This window comes from Myxocyprinus asiaticus, chromosome 3 (genome assembly GCF_019703515.2).
Source record: "Myxocyprinus asiaticus isolate MX2 ecotype Aquarium Trade chromosome 3, UBuf_Myxa_2, whole genome shotgun sequence".
Classification (NCBI taxonomy): domain Eukaryota; kingdom Metazoa; phylum Chordata; class Actinopteri; order Cypriniformes; family Catostomidae; genus Myxocyprinus; species Myxocyprinus asiaticus.
This window is the reverse complement of record NC_059346.1, coordinates 26,095,028-26,110,516: the sequence shown is the minus strand read 5'-3', so window position 1 is coordinate 26,110,516 and position 15,489 is coordinate 26,095,028. Positions and strand designations below refer to the sequence as shown.

Here is a 15,489-nt window from a genome sequence, read left to right as displayed (position 1 = left end):
TGTAAAAACTAAAGTTAATAATTGGCTTCTAAGGATGTTGTGCAGCTATGTGTCAAGTCATAGCTTTTTTATTTCATTTACTATAATGTGTATTTTAGCACAACTGGAATTGGTTGCTGTATTGACCAATCAGCACCCAGGAATGACATCATCCATTCTGGAATTAAATATTCCAAATAATTTTTTATAGGCTGTTTACTACTTAACTACTTTACATTCATTATCTTTGTCATTGTGCATCACATCAGTGTTATCATGAAAGGAATAATTCACCCATAAAATGAAAAAAAATTCTAATCATTTACTAACCCTCATGCCATCCCAGATGTGTATGACTTTCTTTCTTCTGCAGAACACAAACAAAGATTTTTAGAAGAAAATCTCAGGTCTGTTGGTCCTCACAATGCAAGTGAATGGTGACCAGAACTCAGAAGTTCCAAAAAATACATAAAGTCAGCATAAAAGTAAACCATATGACTCCAGTGGTTAAATCCATGTCTCCAGAAGCTATATGATAGGTGTGGGTGAGAAACAGGTCAATATTTAAGTTCTTTTTTACAATAAATATCCACCTTTGACCAGCCCCGATCAGTAGGTGGCTGAATGTGACAGTAAAAGATACTTCCACACCGGAATGTGGAAGTGAAAGTGTAGATTTACAGAAAAAAAGGACTTAAATACTGATCTTTTTCTCACCCACACCTATCATATCGCTTGTAAAGACATGGATTAAACCACTGGAGTCATATTGGTTTACTCTTATGGTGACTTTACAGTATGTCCTTGTTAGACTTTCTGAGTTCTGGTCACCATTCACTTGCATTGTGAGGACCAACAGAGCTGAAATATTCTTCAAAAAATCTTTGTTTGTGTTCAGCATAAGAAAGTCATACACATCATCTGGGATGTCATGAGGGTGAGTAAATGATGAGAGAATTTTTGGGTGAACTATCCCTTTAAATCCATAATTAAAAAAGAAATATTGGTCTAAATATAGACCGATTGTTATTTTATCTTACATAATATATAAAAGAAAAGAGATAATGATCCTTATCTTTTGGAATATCAAATTGCACATTAAAGTTAATGTAAAAAATGCAGAGATACTTTTCATCCTTTATTTAAATTTTCTTAAACAGCTTCTCAAAACCAACATGTAACTGTTTAATTTGCATGACTGTGATCAAAGAACCAATTTTGTCTTCCCTCCTCCATCAGGATGTGATAATCTCATCATCATTTGGAACGTGGGCTCAGGAGAAGCCCTGATCAACCTGGAGGATATGCATCCTGATGTGATCTTCAGCGTCTGCTGGAGTCGCAACGGTAGCCTCATTTGTACCGCATGCAAAGACAAGAAAGTCCGCGTCATCGATCCACGCAAAGGGAAGATCACTGCAGTAAGTGAAAACATCTCACTGTTACGTTGAAGCCTTGTGGGGGGGTCTTATTATTTCATGGTTCTGAGTGTCTCACTGGCATTGATGTTCACAGGAAAAGGACAAGGCCCATGAAGGGGCACGACCAATGAGGGCCATCTTTCTGGCTGATGGAAACATCTTTACCACGGGCTTCAGTCGTATGAGTGAACGGCAGCTGGCCTTATGGAATCAAGTAAGCCAAATGAATGGACTTTTTTCTAAAATTATATTTTATTTTACACAGTGTTACACAATATTTTTTTTTATGTGTCCCTTTAAGAAAAACATGGAGCCAATATCTGTGCATGAAATGGACACCAGCAATGGAGTGTTGCTTCCCTTCTATGACCCTGACACCAATGTTGTGTACCTGTGTGGAAAGGTGGGGTTGCTATTTCTTATGTGACACTGGCAAATGGGTCTATGAATGAATTATACATTAATGTGGCAGGGCGGAGGGCGGGGCCGGGTCGTGATTCCGCACACCCGGCCCCTAATTAGGCTGATTAAGCCCAAGAGGGATGAAGGCGACCAGAGACGGCAGTGCGACAGAGAGAGAGTTACAGGAAGCTGCCCGACACCTGTGTGTGTGTGTCTTTTGGTTCAGTTTCTCATTAAAATATTATTTATATCATCAAGCCGGTTCTCGCCTCCTCCTTTCCATTGAAGTGTGGTACACTGGTACCGCAACCCGGGAAGGAGGAGAGATGCGCCGTAGTAGATTCCTAGGTACTACAATCCACCCCAATCCGCCAGGGGACGGAGGAGCCCAGCCGCCTGAGAGCGGAGGAACGGCCGCCGACCGCGAGGGGAGGAGGGGCTCCTAACTGACCACCTGGAGCAGTCAGGGCTGCTGTCAGGGGCAGAGGAGACCCCTACCAGCCGCTGAAACGTGGCGGGGTCTGAGAACTGCCGACTGCGAGCGGGGAGGGGCTCCTGGCCGACCGCCTGGAGCGGGAGGACCACTGCCAGGGGCGGGGGAGACCCCTTCCGTCCACCGGAACACGGCGGGGCGTTCAGTCCGCCAGGGGCCAAAGGACTGCCTCCAATCCCCCCGGGGAGGCGCGGTTGTCGTCCGCTAGAGGGTGGAGGAGTGGCCAAGGACCAGGCTACGGCGTATCGGAGAACCGGCGAGTAAATAAATTTTTTTTTTGCTTTCTCCTCTCTCTCTCTCCCGCTGCCACTCTGTGTTGGCCTTTCCCTCTCTTTTAAATATTATTATTGTGTTTTTTAGTAGGTAAGATCACTGTTATAGTGTGTAAGTACTGCGTTTTTTTTTTTGTTGTTATTATAATTGTTTCCCTCCCCTTGTCCCCTCCCTGATCCAGGTAGACAGGGATGACCTGCCGGCAGACAGGGCAGAAGGCAGAAGGGGGGGGTGGGGTTGTACGTCATGCCGGGGGCTCCCCGGCCTGAGAGAACGAGGGAGGAATGTGGCAGGGTGGAGGGTGGGGCCGGGTCGTGATTCCACACATCCGGCCCCTAATTAGGCTGATTAAGCCTAAGAGGGATAAAAGTGACCAGAGACAGTAGTGCGACAGGGAGAGAGTTACGGGCAGCTGCCCGACACCTGTGTGTGTGTGTCTTTTGGTTCAGTTTTTCATTAAAATATTATTTATATCATCAAGCCGGTTCTCGCCTCCTCCTTTCCATTGAAGTGTGGTACACTGGTGCCGCAACCCGGGAAGGAGGAGGGATGCGCTGTAGTAGATTCCTCGGCACTACGATCCACCCCAATGGAGCAGCCGCAGCCATCCGCCAGGGGACGGAGGAGCCCGGCCGCCTGAGAGCGGAGGAATGGCCGCCGACCGCGGCCAATTTTATTGACATGAGTAACATATAGCAGATCACACCAACAGTATGATGCCGTACATTTTTTGATTCTTAGTACTGTACATACAAAAGCAATATCAAAGGACTGCAGCTTGTTGAGGGGTTAAGGAGGTTTTTTTAGAACAGCAGGATGTAATACATTGCTAAGAAAAGAACAGTGTGGGTTATAAAGAAACATATCTTAAAACCTACATTTATTTGTTTGCTTTTCCAGGGTGACAGCAGTATCCGTTACTTTGAGATCACAGACGAGGCGCCGTATGTGCACTACCTCAACACATTTTCCAGCAAGGAGCCCCAGAGGGGCATGGGCTATATGCCTAAAAGAGGCCTAGACGTCAACAAGTGTGAGATAGCCAGGTATGAGTTTTGAAGTTGTTTTGTTTGTCAATAAAACACAATAGAATATTTGCTTGTAACCATTTAGGAACAAATTATTATACAATATTTTAGAAAAAGAGTATAGAGCAATGATGATCAAAAAGGGCCTCAAAATGTAACTAAAATAATCTGAAATTATTTTGCCTGCAGCATTGGCAGTTGATCACAGGGTGAGTTTGTGTCTGAAAAACTGGTCTTTATGACAAAAACTGTACATTCCAATCTTATCTGTTTAGTAACCATGGTGATTTATTTAAGTTAGGATCTCATATAGAACTATAGATAATACAGCCCCTGGTCTTTATTATATCTTTATTATATACATTTTACTGAAACTAAGCTTACTTACTAAGTTTATTTCCTCCACTAGGGGGAGACCTTTTATAATGGACTGTAAAACCTAATGGAGCCCACAGTGTGATTATGTATTGCTGTTGCTTCCAATTGTCATTGAAATTTCATTTTAAAGATCATTAGCTTTAGAATCCATGCTGACATAAGATTTTAAGTTCTATAGTATATCTTTGTTAAACATTATTTATTTGTTAAAATATCGGTAACACATTACAATAATGTTCCATTCGTTAACATTTGTTAATGCATTAGGTATCACGCATTTTTTACAGCATTTATTAATCTTAATTAATGTAGTTAATAAAAATGTAATTGTTCATTGTTAGTTCATAGTGCACTAACTAATGTTAACAACTTTTGATTTTATAAACACATTACTATATGTTGAAATTAACATCAACATTGTCTTAAAAGTATTTTAATATTTATTTATATATTTCTCTTTTAACCATGAAATGTCCACTAAGGTTATTTTGCAATAAAATTTACAAAATTTGAACTTAAAGGTGATGCAGGCAAAAAATATTTCCATGGAAAGGTATGCAAAAGAAATTCCTTTTCCCTGAAAGATATTAATTAAATAAGTGTCCTGACAAATCTCACAGCTCTCTGTGACAGCACTAGACTCTATAAACAGCAAACAAAATGTGTTTTCGAGCCGCGGTCTCTGACGCTTTCCGCCTGTCAATCATTTTGTGCGTTTTCATAGTGTTGTAGTTGCAACTAATTATTAAGACTTAATTAAATTTTTATGCCATGTTGCTCATAACTATTGTCAGTGGAGGGTGCTATTTTTTGAGTGTGGGGTTTTAGAAAGAGGAGGCATGGCTAATCCAACGGCTCAGTTTGTGGAAATTCTAGAATTCTAGTGTTTACAGCACTTTTAACATTCCAGCTAGATGTGAAACAGGCTGTGTGTAGTATTTATGTGGTTAAAGATCTTCTATCAGATTTCCTCAGTGCTCTTCACTTTTGGTGTTAAGATTTATTTTTTATTTTTTACTGTTGTTATGGAAGTATGTCATAGTTATATTGGCATGTCTGTTAATTTTTTCAGGTTTTATAAACTTCATGAGAGAAAGTGTGAGCCAATTATCATGACCGTCCCTAGAAAGGTACTTTTTACTTTATTGTGTTTGTTGTTTATGAAAACAGTATTTCTGATTTTCTTACTTGTACATGTTTTCATTTATCAGATGCTTTTTTATTCAAAGTGACTTTTCAAAACGCTTAACAGCAGTCAGCAAATCAGTGATTTTAACAATGTTCAGTGCATCAGTATAAACATTGTAGCATTTTTGTATGGAAGTGATTTAGTAAATGAAATACATGTCTGGGACTGGGTAGGTTAGATAAGGGTTATGCTGGAGTATAACATGATTCCAAGTGCAATTGTTTTGAAAAAAATAAATATATTTTGTGTTTTTTTTTTGTTATTTTTGGCAAAGCTAAATCAAGTGCAGTTTAATGGTCATAAATGAATGAAGAAAATGGGTGTTGCTAGCTTTCAATTAACTTAAAAGTGTCATATATTTTCATAGAAAACAAACAGCATTATTACATGTAGGCAAAATATTGATTACTGTGTTTCCGGTCTCTTCTGCTCCTGGCAGTCAGACCTCTTCCAGGATGACCTGTATCCCGACACAGCAGGCCCTGACCCTGCGATAGAGGCAGAGGAGTGGTTTGAAGGCAAGAACGGTGAACCAATCCTGATCTCCCTTAAACATGGCTATGTGCCGGGCAAGAACCGCGACCTTAAAGTAGTCAAGAAAAATGTGCTGGATAACAAGACACCCAAAAAGCTGGAGGAGCCACCTATTCCTCAGAAGCCTGCCGCCTCTCCCCAGCTAACCAGAGTAAGGCTGATGTGTAATGGTGAACCTGTTTTTTTAGCATGTGTTTTTAATTTTTCCCCTTGTTGGGTTTAAGATTTCTGATTTGCTTTACATAATATATTTTGTACAGTATTATTCTATATATATATATATATATATATATATATATATATATATATATTATAATCCTTATTAGCATAGCTCATTAATTTTAATTAAATGTAATATTTAATTAAAATTCATTAGCCAAGCTGATAAGGTTTATAATGTGTCCTCCCCACTTTTTCTGATTATTCCTATGACCCCTGACTAGGCTACCTAGAAAACTAAGAATAAGAATGGAATGGTATTCAATTTGTGCTGAAACACATTTTCTTGTTTCTTCATCTTGCTCTGTAGAAGAATGAAGTGAAGTTAGAGGAGCTGCTGCGAGAAGTGAAGTCCCTTAGAGATCTGGTCACACTGCAGGACAGGAGAATCGCCAAACTGGAAGAGCAGGTGGCTAAAGTGGCAATCTAAGACACTGGTGCTGATCTGAGCCATTCTGTCAGTATGGAGAGTGTGAGATTCAGCTGGGGCGGGAGGGGGGGTGGGGGTCAGTCACTGCCAAAATTCTCAATTTGACTCAATCATTCCGCTTGGTGTTTCTCATGAAGACAACTTCAAGCAACATTCCAAGATGGACTTTTACTTTTTGTCAAGTCTCCTTCAAGAATTTGCATAGCAAAAAGGAATATAGTGGCAATGGGTGGTCGTTGGTTTTAACTGATTTTGATGACGAGGAGGGTGGGGCCGGGCCGTGAGGACACACGCCTGGCCCCACCCTCCTCCTTGTCACACTGATGTTTTACATTTTGTTAAAAATGTTCATACTTTTTTGTTATTGTAATATTGTTTCATCAGTATTCTGATATTAACCAGTATGTTACAGAGTGTTGTATATACACATCAGTATTTTACTTTCCTTTTATGTTGTGCTGCCAAATTTGAGGTGACACAGTCACCTCTCTTTTTATTTCTACTTTTGTATGTTTTTTCCCAGTTGTAGATAAGTTACTTTTTGAAAAACAAGGATTTACATGTAATACTATTCAAAGTGGGACATCAGCAAAGCAAAGGCAGTCTGAAATGTGTTGATGTGATTTTGAAGTGATGCAAAGGCTGTTGGTACTGCAGAAACTAATCACAGATAAGTGTATGATGTAGTGAAATCTAAGAGATGTTCATAACCATTCAAACTTATGGAGTGCTTACAGCAAACACACATACTCACACAGCAGTGAGCTGCTCATTTGACATTTAGGATTTTAAAAGCAGTCCAACATTGTCCCTTGTGGTGATCATGATAACTGGAGTTTAAAGCACATGCTGCTTTGAGATCAACATAATTCATTATAAAGCATCCGACAACAGGGTTTTTCAGGATATACCACAATATATCCTGAAGCAATAACATCATGTTGCAAAATGAATGTGAACGTCAATCTAAAATTTCTTACAGGATTTATTAGCATCAGCGTGTTAATTATGCATAGATTTCATAAATCAAATACCTACAGCTGTTTCAGCTTTATAGTAATTATGAAATTACTGTTGCACCTCAGGAAATAAACAACTTTGGAGTCACAACATCGGATGCTCAAAACTTGCATGAAGTTTTTGCCCAAGGAAATATTATCATCTTGTTTTGACATTATCAAACATTATCCATGCTCTCTAGTTTCCATTACCCACATTCTAATTATTTTTCAATCATGTTACAGAATATTGGGCTGACAGACACATGCTTTGATATGTGAATTTGGTTTTAAGAAGCAGTGGCTACCTGCGAGATCTTCTGATGTATATGTACTGTAAATGTATTGGTGCCTCTGTGTGTATTACTGGTTTTAGACAGGCCTCCTGCTGGAGGACAACATCCATGAATCTGAGCACTTATCTGTGTCCTAACCAGTCTTGTGCATGCATTCCAAATTTCACCTAAAATAAAATAAATTGTTGAATATTCAATAAATCCTTTCATTTATACTTCTTCATGAATTCTGTGGTTTCATTTTCTTGCTGTTTTGATAGATCGTTTACTAATTTGAACAACCAAAATTAAGTTTATGATGTCTGCCAATATGAGTTTACATGCCCCTGTGCTGCTAAAGGTGCACTCAGTAAGTTTTTGTTCATGTCGTCTTAGACTTACAATGACACCTAGTGGCCTGGATGCAGCATCGTTCTAATGCAATAGTTTTCAGTTACAGATGCCAATGTAAAAATTAACAATTTACAGTCAGCCATGATTAATTTAATCCATGAGTGAAAGTGTTCAATGACAGGGGCTGTAACTGATATTAAGCGATTAGCATTCGGCCGGTCATGTGATTCTAACATGGCAGCCCCCATGAGGGGACCCTCTCCATGTAGAATAAACAGCTTTGTGTTAGATTACTGATGTGACTGGAGTCTTCATCTCATGTGAGTGGTCATCATTTTATACATATGTTTTGAAATTACAATTAATTTCTTAAGAAGTACCGCTTTTTTTAATGAGGAAAAAATGACTGAGTGCACCTTTAATGTTACATGAGATGCCTGAGAAACCATTTCATTGTGCTATATTTTCTTTGTTCACTTCCAGGTTAACAAATGCTTACTTGGCTTCTTATCCTTCATTCTAATGTTATTATTTTGCAGTGAGGCAAGAATAACATGAAAAGAAGACATACTACATCCTTCGGCCTCAAATCTCTTGAGATTAGCCTGGATGTTCTAAAAGCGGCTGTTTTCACAATCTTGTATGTCTTGACAAGTCATTATTAGTCCAAGATGCCTCAAAGGGCTGCCGTATTGAAAGCTAATTATTTTAGAATACTAAGAAGGGGCCCATATGTTTAATATTCCTGAAGATGAACCTCAAGAGTATTCCTACAAATATTGTATATGTCTATTGAGATGTGTCATTACCATTTAGTGCTGCCATTCATCTTCTGCTCATTATATTGCAATTATTTGGTTTGAGGTTTGCCTCAGCAGTACTATATAGTTCTGCTCTAAACACCCACTTCATTGTTCCAGGAGTGGCTCACAGCACATGTGCCCTCTCCCCCGTGATTCATGTGAGCACAGGAAACATAAACCTCTTCCTTAGTGACCTGATTGCTTCTGTTTAAAGGCCACATGCTTCTCGTCCTTGCTATGTCACAAGCATTAGTTAAGAAGAGTCAAGACCAAGATCTAATTGGGTAGTTTACCCATCCTGCAGTGTGACATTATACGGCATCTAAAACTATTTTAAACAGAATTTTGCTAATGCTTCTATAACTATAATGTATGCAGCTTTAATCACACAATATTACAGTAAAGGAATGATCCTGGTTCAATACAAGTTAAGCTCAGATGACAGCATTTGTGGCACCACAAAAATATTTTCGACTTAATAAAAAGAAAAGCAAAAATTGTGGTTACAGGAAGGCACTTAAGTGAATGGGGCTAATCAATAAACATTAAAATACACCCTGTTTTAAAAGTATAGCCACAAGACATACACATTATAAGTGTTAACATGATATTAGTGTGATAAAATTGCTTACTAACCTTATCAGTGTTAAGTTATATCTCATATTATAACTGGTAAACCCTGTAAGTAGATTTATCTCACTAAAATAATGCAGAACAGAGATTTTATCATACTAAAATCATGTTAACACATATAATGTTTACATTTTGTTTACGCCTTGTGGCTATACATTTGAAAAAGTATTTTAAAGGAATATTCCAGGTTCAATACATGTTAAGCTCAATTGACAGCATTTGTTGCATAATGTTGATTAGTACAAAAATTTATTAGGGCCCAAGCACTGAAAGTGCGGAGACCCTATTGTTCTTCTAAGGATTCTTCATCTTCTTTTCAAGGTTTTCAGTACTTTTGGGGTACTTAACATGCGTGAAAACTCTTTGCACGCACGTTAGAGTCGTCAGCCATTAGGAATGGGCAAAGTTGGGGGGGGGGCTCAACACATCCCCTTTGAGCTACCAACACCAAACTTTGTACATATATAGATCTCATCAAGCTGGACAACTTTTGTGTTGACAGTCGTAAGCTCAGCCCAAAAGGAAGTCTGCCATTATGGATTGTTTGAAAAATGCATGTTCTGGAATTCGAAATACTCCTCCTAGGGATTTCAAGTTACAGGTAACAAATGTGGGTGACATCATAACAAGACATTGACAATGCTAAACAAATTTTTGATATATCGAACAGTGTTGCCATGGCAATGCGATAAAGTAACGTCAAAAAATGGGATACAGGGAGTCTCTCATATCTTCTGCATGCATCGTGTGATTTACATACAAATTGAGCCGTATGTTTGGCCTTGCGGGCTGATCACATTGATGTGGCTATTGTGGGTCACGGTCGTAGCACCACCAACTGACAGAAGGAAGTGTGGCACTTTTAACAGACTTTGAAATAGCCCTGTTATTTTTACCTGAATTGCTCAAAAATATGTAAGAAAAATGTCAAGACACTGCTGATGTAAAACTTTTAAGGGATTTTTGATATCTTAAATAGTGTTGCCATGGCAATGCATTAAATGTTATTATTCCTTTCTTCATATATTTGGGTATTTTGAGGCACTTATCATGCTTTCATGATATTCGGCACACATATCAGTGTTGTTGGCCATTAGGCCTGGGCAAAAGATAACATATGCGGGTGGCTGGGGGGCTCTGTAGCGCCACCTTTTGACTAAATTGGTGGGGTCAGTTTCACCTACAGTCACCAAGCTTGGTACACATATTGTTCTCATCAAGCCGGACAACTTTAATAATTATAGTCATTAGCTCCGTCCAACAGGAAGTTGGCCAATTTGGATTGAATTTGGATTTTTAGAAAAATTTCAGGCCCTGAACTTTTAAATACTCCTCCTAGGGGATAAATGTGACTTTCACCAAATGTGAGCAACATTATGCCAAGACACTGAAGATGCTAAAATGCTAACTGATTTTTGATATATTGAACAGTGTTGTCATGGCGATGCATTAAATTAATGGCAAAAATAAGGAAACATGAAGTGTTATATCTTCTGCATGCATTGTGTGAATTAGATCAAAATTGAGATGTATGTTTTGTCTTGGGGGCTAATCACAGGTATGTGGCTATTGTGGGTCATGGTCATAGTGTCACCAGCTGGCAGCAGGAAGTGTGGCACTTACAACAGACTTCGAAATAGTCCTCTTACATTTACCCAAATCACTTCAAAATTGTTTAGACACTGCTGATGGAAAATTGTGAAGTGATGATTGATAGCTTAAATAGTGTTGCCATGGCAACGCATTAAATGTTATTATTCCTTTCTTCATATATTTGGGTGTTTTGAGGTACTTGGCATGCTTTCTTGACATTCAGCACACATATCAGAGTTGTTGGCCATTAGGCCTTGTGGTGAGTATCCCGTGCGTTTCAGCGTCACCCTGGAATTGGAGCTCATTTTCCAATCAACCGTGGAATGCAGACGCTGATCGGCATCACCTGCAAACAATCAGCTGGAGGGGATTTAAATGTCGGAGGAAGAGGAAGATGGTGAGCTTTAACTCCAAGGCATGTCACTAATCCTCTTCTCTCTCTCAATTCCAGACTCCAGCAACGTGTGAGCACCGATCACCGCACGCATTCCGCGGAAGCTTCACTAAACACAGGACTCATGAACACAGACACCCCAGCACGTTCACCCTGCCCCTTGCACCGAAGACACCATTCACCATTAAGTTCCTCTTTTATCTATTGTCACAATACAACACCCCCTTTGGGGGACTGTGCACTTGAAAATAATTGTCTGTGCCTCGTTCATCCTGCCACAGCCTGCGCAAAAGTTAACACACGGGGTTGGCTGGGGGGTTCTGTAGCACCACCATTTGACTAAGGTGGTGGGACAGTTTCACCTACAGTCACCAAGCTTGGTACATATATTGTTCTCATCAAGCCAGAAAACTAGTCATTATCTCTGCCCAACAGGAAGTTGGCCAATTTGGATTGAATTTGGATTTTTTTTTAATGCAGGCCCTGAACTTTTAAATACTCCTCCTTGGGGATAAATGTGACTGGCACCAAATGTGGGCAACATTATGCCAAGACACTGAAGATGCTAAAATGTGAACAGATTTTTGATATATTGAACAGTGTTCCCATGGCGATGCACTAAATTAATGGCAAAAATAAGGAAACAGGAAGTGTCTCCTATCTTCTGCATGCATTGTGTGGTTTAGATCAAAATTGAGATGTATGTTTTGTCTTGGGGGCTAATCACAGGTATGTGGCTATTGTGGGTCACAGTCATAGCACCACCAACTGGCAGCAGGAAGTGTGGCACTTATAACAGACTTTGAAGTAGCCCTTTTATGTTTACATGGATTGCTTCAAAATTCTTTAGAATAATGTCAAGACACTGCAGATGTAAAATTGTAAAGGGATATTTGATATCTTAAATACTGTTGCCATGGCAATGTATTAATTGTTATTATCCCTTTCTTCCTATATTTGTGTGTTTTTGAAGCATGTGGTATGCTTAAAATTTCATGACATTTTGCACACACATCAGAGTCGTTGCCATTAATTCTGGGCAAAAGTTCACGCTTCAGCATGTAGGGGGGACTCTGTAGCGGTCCCTTTAAAATGGGTGTGTAAGACGGCCTCTGTAGCACCCCATTTTCACTTAGTCAGTTGGTACATATATAGTTCTCATCAAGCCAGACAACTTTCATAATTATTATTCATTAGGTCCGCCAAACAGGAAGTCGGCCATTTTGGATTTTTTGAATATTGCAGTCTCTGAACTTTTAAATACTCCTCCTAGGTTATTGATGAGACTGTCACCATATTTATACAACATTATGCCATGACACTGAAGATCAAATTAAATCACTTTATTGTCACTCAACCATATACACAAGTGCAACAGTGGGTGAAAGTCTTGGATGCAGTTCCGAGCAACATAGCAGTCATGACAGTGATGAGACATATACCAATCTACAATAAACATCACATTTACACAACACAATTTACAAAACTAATATACACATAATTACAACACAATATACAAATAATAATATACAATGTACAGTATACAATACACACAATATAGAATACACAGTATACTATAAAAATAAAATGTATAAAATATACAGTAGGTTGTATAGATGCTAAATTGCAAACAGATTTTGATATATTGAATGGTGTTGCCATGGTGAGGCATTAAATTAATGGCAAAAAATGGGAAACAGGTAGTGTCTTATATCTTCTGTTTGCATTGTGTGATTTAGACCAAAATTGAGATGTATGTTTAGTTTAGAGGGCTAAACACATGGATTTGACTATTTTGGGTCATGGTCATAGCACCACCACCTGGCAGTAGGAAGTGTCTCTTACAACAGACTTTAAAATAGTCAGCTTATATTTACCCAAAATGCTTCAAAATTGTTTAGAATACTGTCAAATGCCAAATGCATGTGTCCACCTTGCACTGTTTTCCGAAAGCCACCTGGTAGAAATGGGCCAGTTGTGCTTGGTCACAATCGCTGATTGCAGCTATGTTTTTGACTTGTTCCTCTTTTTCTTAAAAAAAAAAAGCAAATCTGGATTACTGGGTTAAGAGAATGGGGCAATTCGTAAACCCTAACACATCTGTAAAAATGATGATTTAAACAACTTTACAGCTCAAATTGTCCACAAGTTTTAACAGAAGAATTAATGTAAGTGTTTTTTATAAAATTACAAGCTTCACATTTCTGCCTTTAAACCCTTGAAAAAAGTTGGTCCAATTCACTAAGTGCCTCACTGTTACCTCGATTTTTAATTCTTCTTTTTTTTAAAGAAAAGAAGGTAATATTGCTTTATAATATTCCTTTAATTTTTATGAACTAGCCCCATTCACTTACATTGTAAGTGCCTTACCATAACCATTTTTTTTTTTTAACCCATGTATTGTGTTCCAGTCAAAACTGACCGATTAACATTTTTTAATGAAAACTGTAGTTTATTTCATCCAGTTGGAATACAATTACATGACTTTGTTCACACAGGTCATCTGAACACACAATTATTTATTTTTTTAGATAATTTTTTATTCAATTTTATTGGTTTTATTGTGGTGTTCCCAGTCTAAAGTGACCGACCATTGGAAATGAATGGATTACACTACAAAATACAGAAATATTAAGTGTTCAGGAGCATCCCAGTCCTTTAGTTGAGTACATATGTGGATGTATGTTTGCACACAAAGTCCTCGGACATGTGCGCACACACACAACGTATGTTGCGTGCCCTTTTGTGCATCGTCTTTCCATGTACACTCTTTGAGAAATATTTCAAGATCTGCTTATCATATTATGTTGTGTTTAGTCTGCTGTATGTTACGATATGTCATTACCTATGTTACAAGCATGTTTCAGGAAGTAATAAGGAAAAACATGACAAAAAGACACTCCTGTTTATTATATTTACATTTATATTTACATTTATTCATTTGGCAGACGCTTTTATCCAAAGCGACTTACAAGAGAGGAAAACATAAGCGAATCATCTTAGGAGACAGTGGTATGAAAAGTGCTGTATTACAAAGTATCACATCATAATAGTATTCAAAACAGAATAAAGTGCAACAGAATTTTTTTTTTTTTTTTTTTTTTTTTTTTAATTACTGGTTAAGTGCTCATGGAAAAGATGTGTTTTTAGTCGATTTTTTGAAGACAGAGAGTGAGTCAGCTTCACGGATGGAGTTGGGAAGGTCGTTCCACCAACGTGGTACGATGAAGCTGAAAGTCCGGGAAAGTGTTTTGGTGCCTCTTTGTGTTGGTACAAAAAGGCGACGTTCCTTAGCCGACCGCAGGCTTCTAGTGGGTGCATAGCTCTGCATAAATGATTTTAGGTATGCTGGAGCAGACCCAGTGACTGTCCTGTATGCCAGCATCAGAGCCTTGAATTTGATACGTGCATCAACCGGTAGCCAGTGGAGAGAGACAAGGAGAGGTGTAACATGTGCTCTCTTTGGTTCATTAAAGACCAGACGTGCTGCTGCATTCTGGATCATTTGGAGGGGTCTAGTTGCACATGCAGGGAGGCCTGCAATGAGAGCGTTACAGTAGTCCAGTCTAGTTATGACAAGTGACTGGACAAGCAGTTGTGTGGCATGTTCAGAGAGGAAGGGTCTTATCTTCCTGATATTGTAGAGTGTAAATCTACATGATCTTGCGGTCTTTGAGATGTGGTCTGTGAAATTTAGTCTGTTGTCGATGGTTACCCCTAGATTTCTGACCGATTTGGAAGGCGTTACTGTAGTTGCACCCAGCTGCGCTGTGATGTTGTGTTCAACAGCAGGGTTGGCCGGAAAGACAAGGAGTTCAGTCTTGGCTGGGTTGAGTTGCAGGTGGTGCTCCTTCATCCAGGCCGAGATGTCCGCCAGGCAGGCAGAAATTCGAGCAGTCACTGTGGTGTCGTTGGGCTGGAAAGACAAGTAGAGTTGCGTGTCATCAACGTAGCAGTGGTAAGAGAAACCATGTGCCTGAATGATGGGTCCCAGTGATGTTGTGTATATAGAGAAGAGAAGTGGCCCAAGCACTGATCCCTGAGGTACCCCAGTAAGTAGCTGATGTGGCTTGGATACCTCACCTCTCCAGGC

At 39.1% G+C, this 15,489-nt stretch overlaps 1 protein-coding gene across 2 annotated transcripts in view; it reads left to right on the top strand.

Annotated features, from left to right (window-relative positions):
* Window positions 1-7,858, top strand: part of LOC127422071 (coronin-1C-A-like) — a 42,089-nt gene extending 34,231 nt beyond the window's left edge. For both annotated transcript variants that reach the window (XM_051665424.1, XM_051665430.1), the window contains exons 5-11: window positions 1,219-1,400; window positions 1,495-1,614; window positions 1,702-1,803; window positions 3,469-3,614; window positions 5,047-5,104; window positions 5,603-5,848; window positions 6,227-7,858. In XM_051665424.1, the coding sequence (XP_051521384.1) occupies window positions 1,219-1,400; window positions 1,495-1,614; window positions 1,702-1,803; window positions 3,469-3,614; window positions 5,047-5,104; window positions 5,603-5,848; window positions 6,227-6,346 (974 nt within the window). In that variant the 3' untranslated portion in view covers window positions 6,347-7,858. The remainder of the gene's footprint in view (window positions 1-1,218; window positions 1,401-1,494; window positions 1,615-1,701; window positions 1,804-3,468; window positions 3,615-5,046; window positions 5,105-5,602; window positions 5,849-6,226) is intronic.
* The last annotated feature ends 7,631 nt before the right edge of the window (window positions 7,859-15,489 follow it).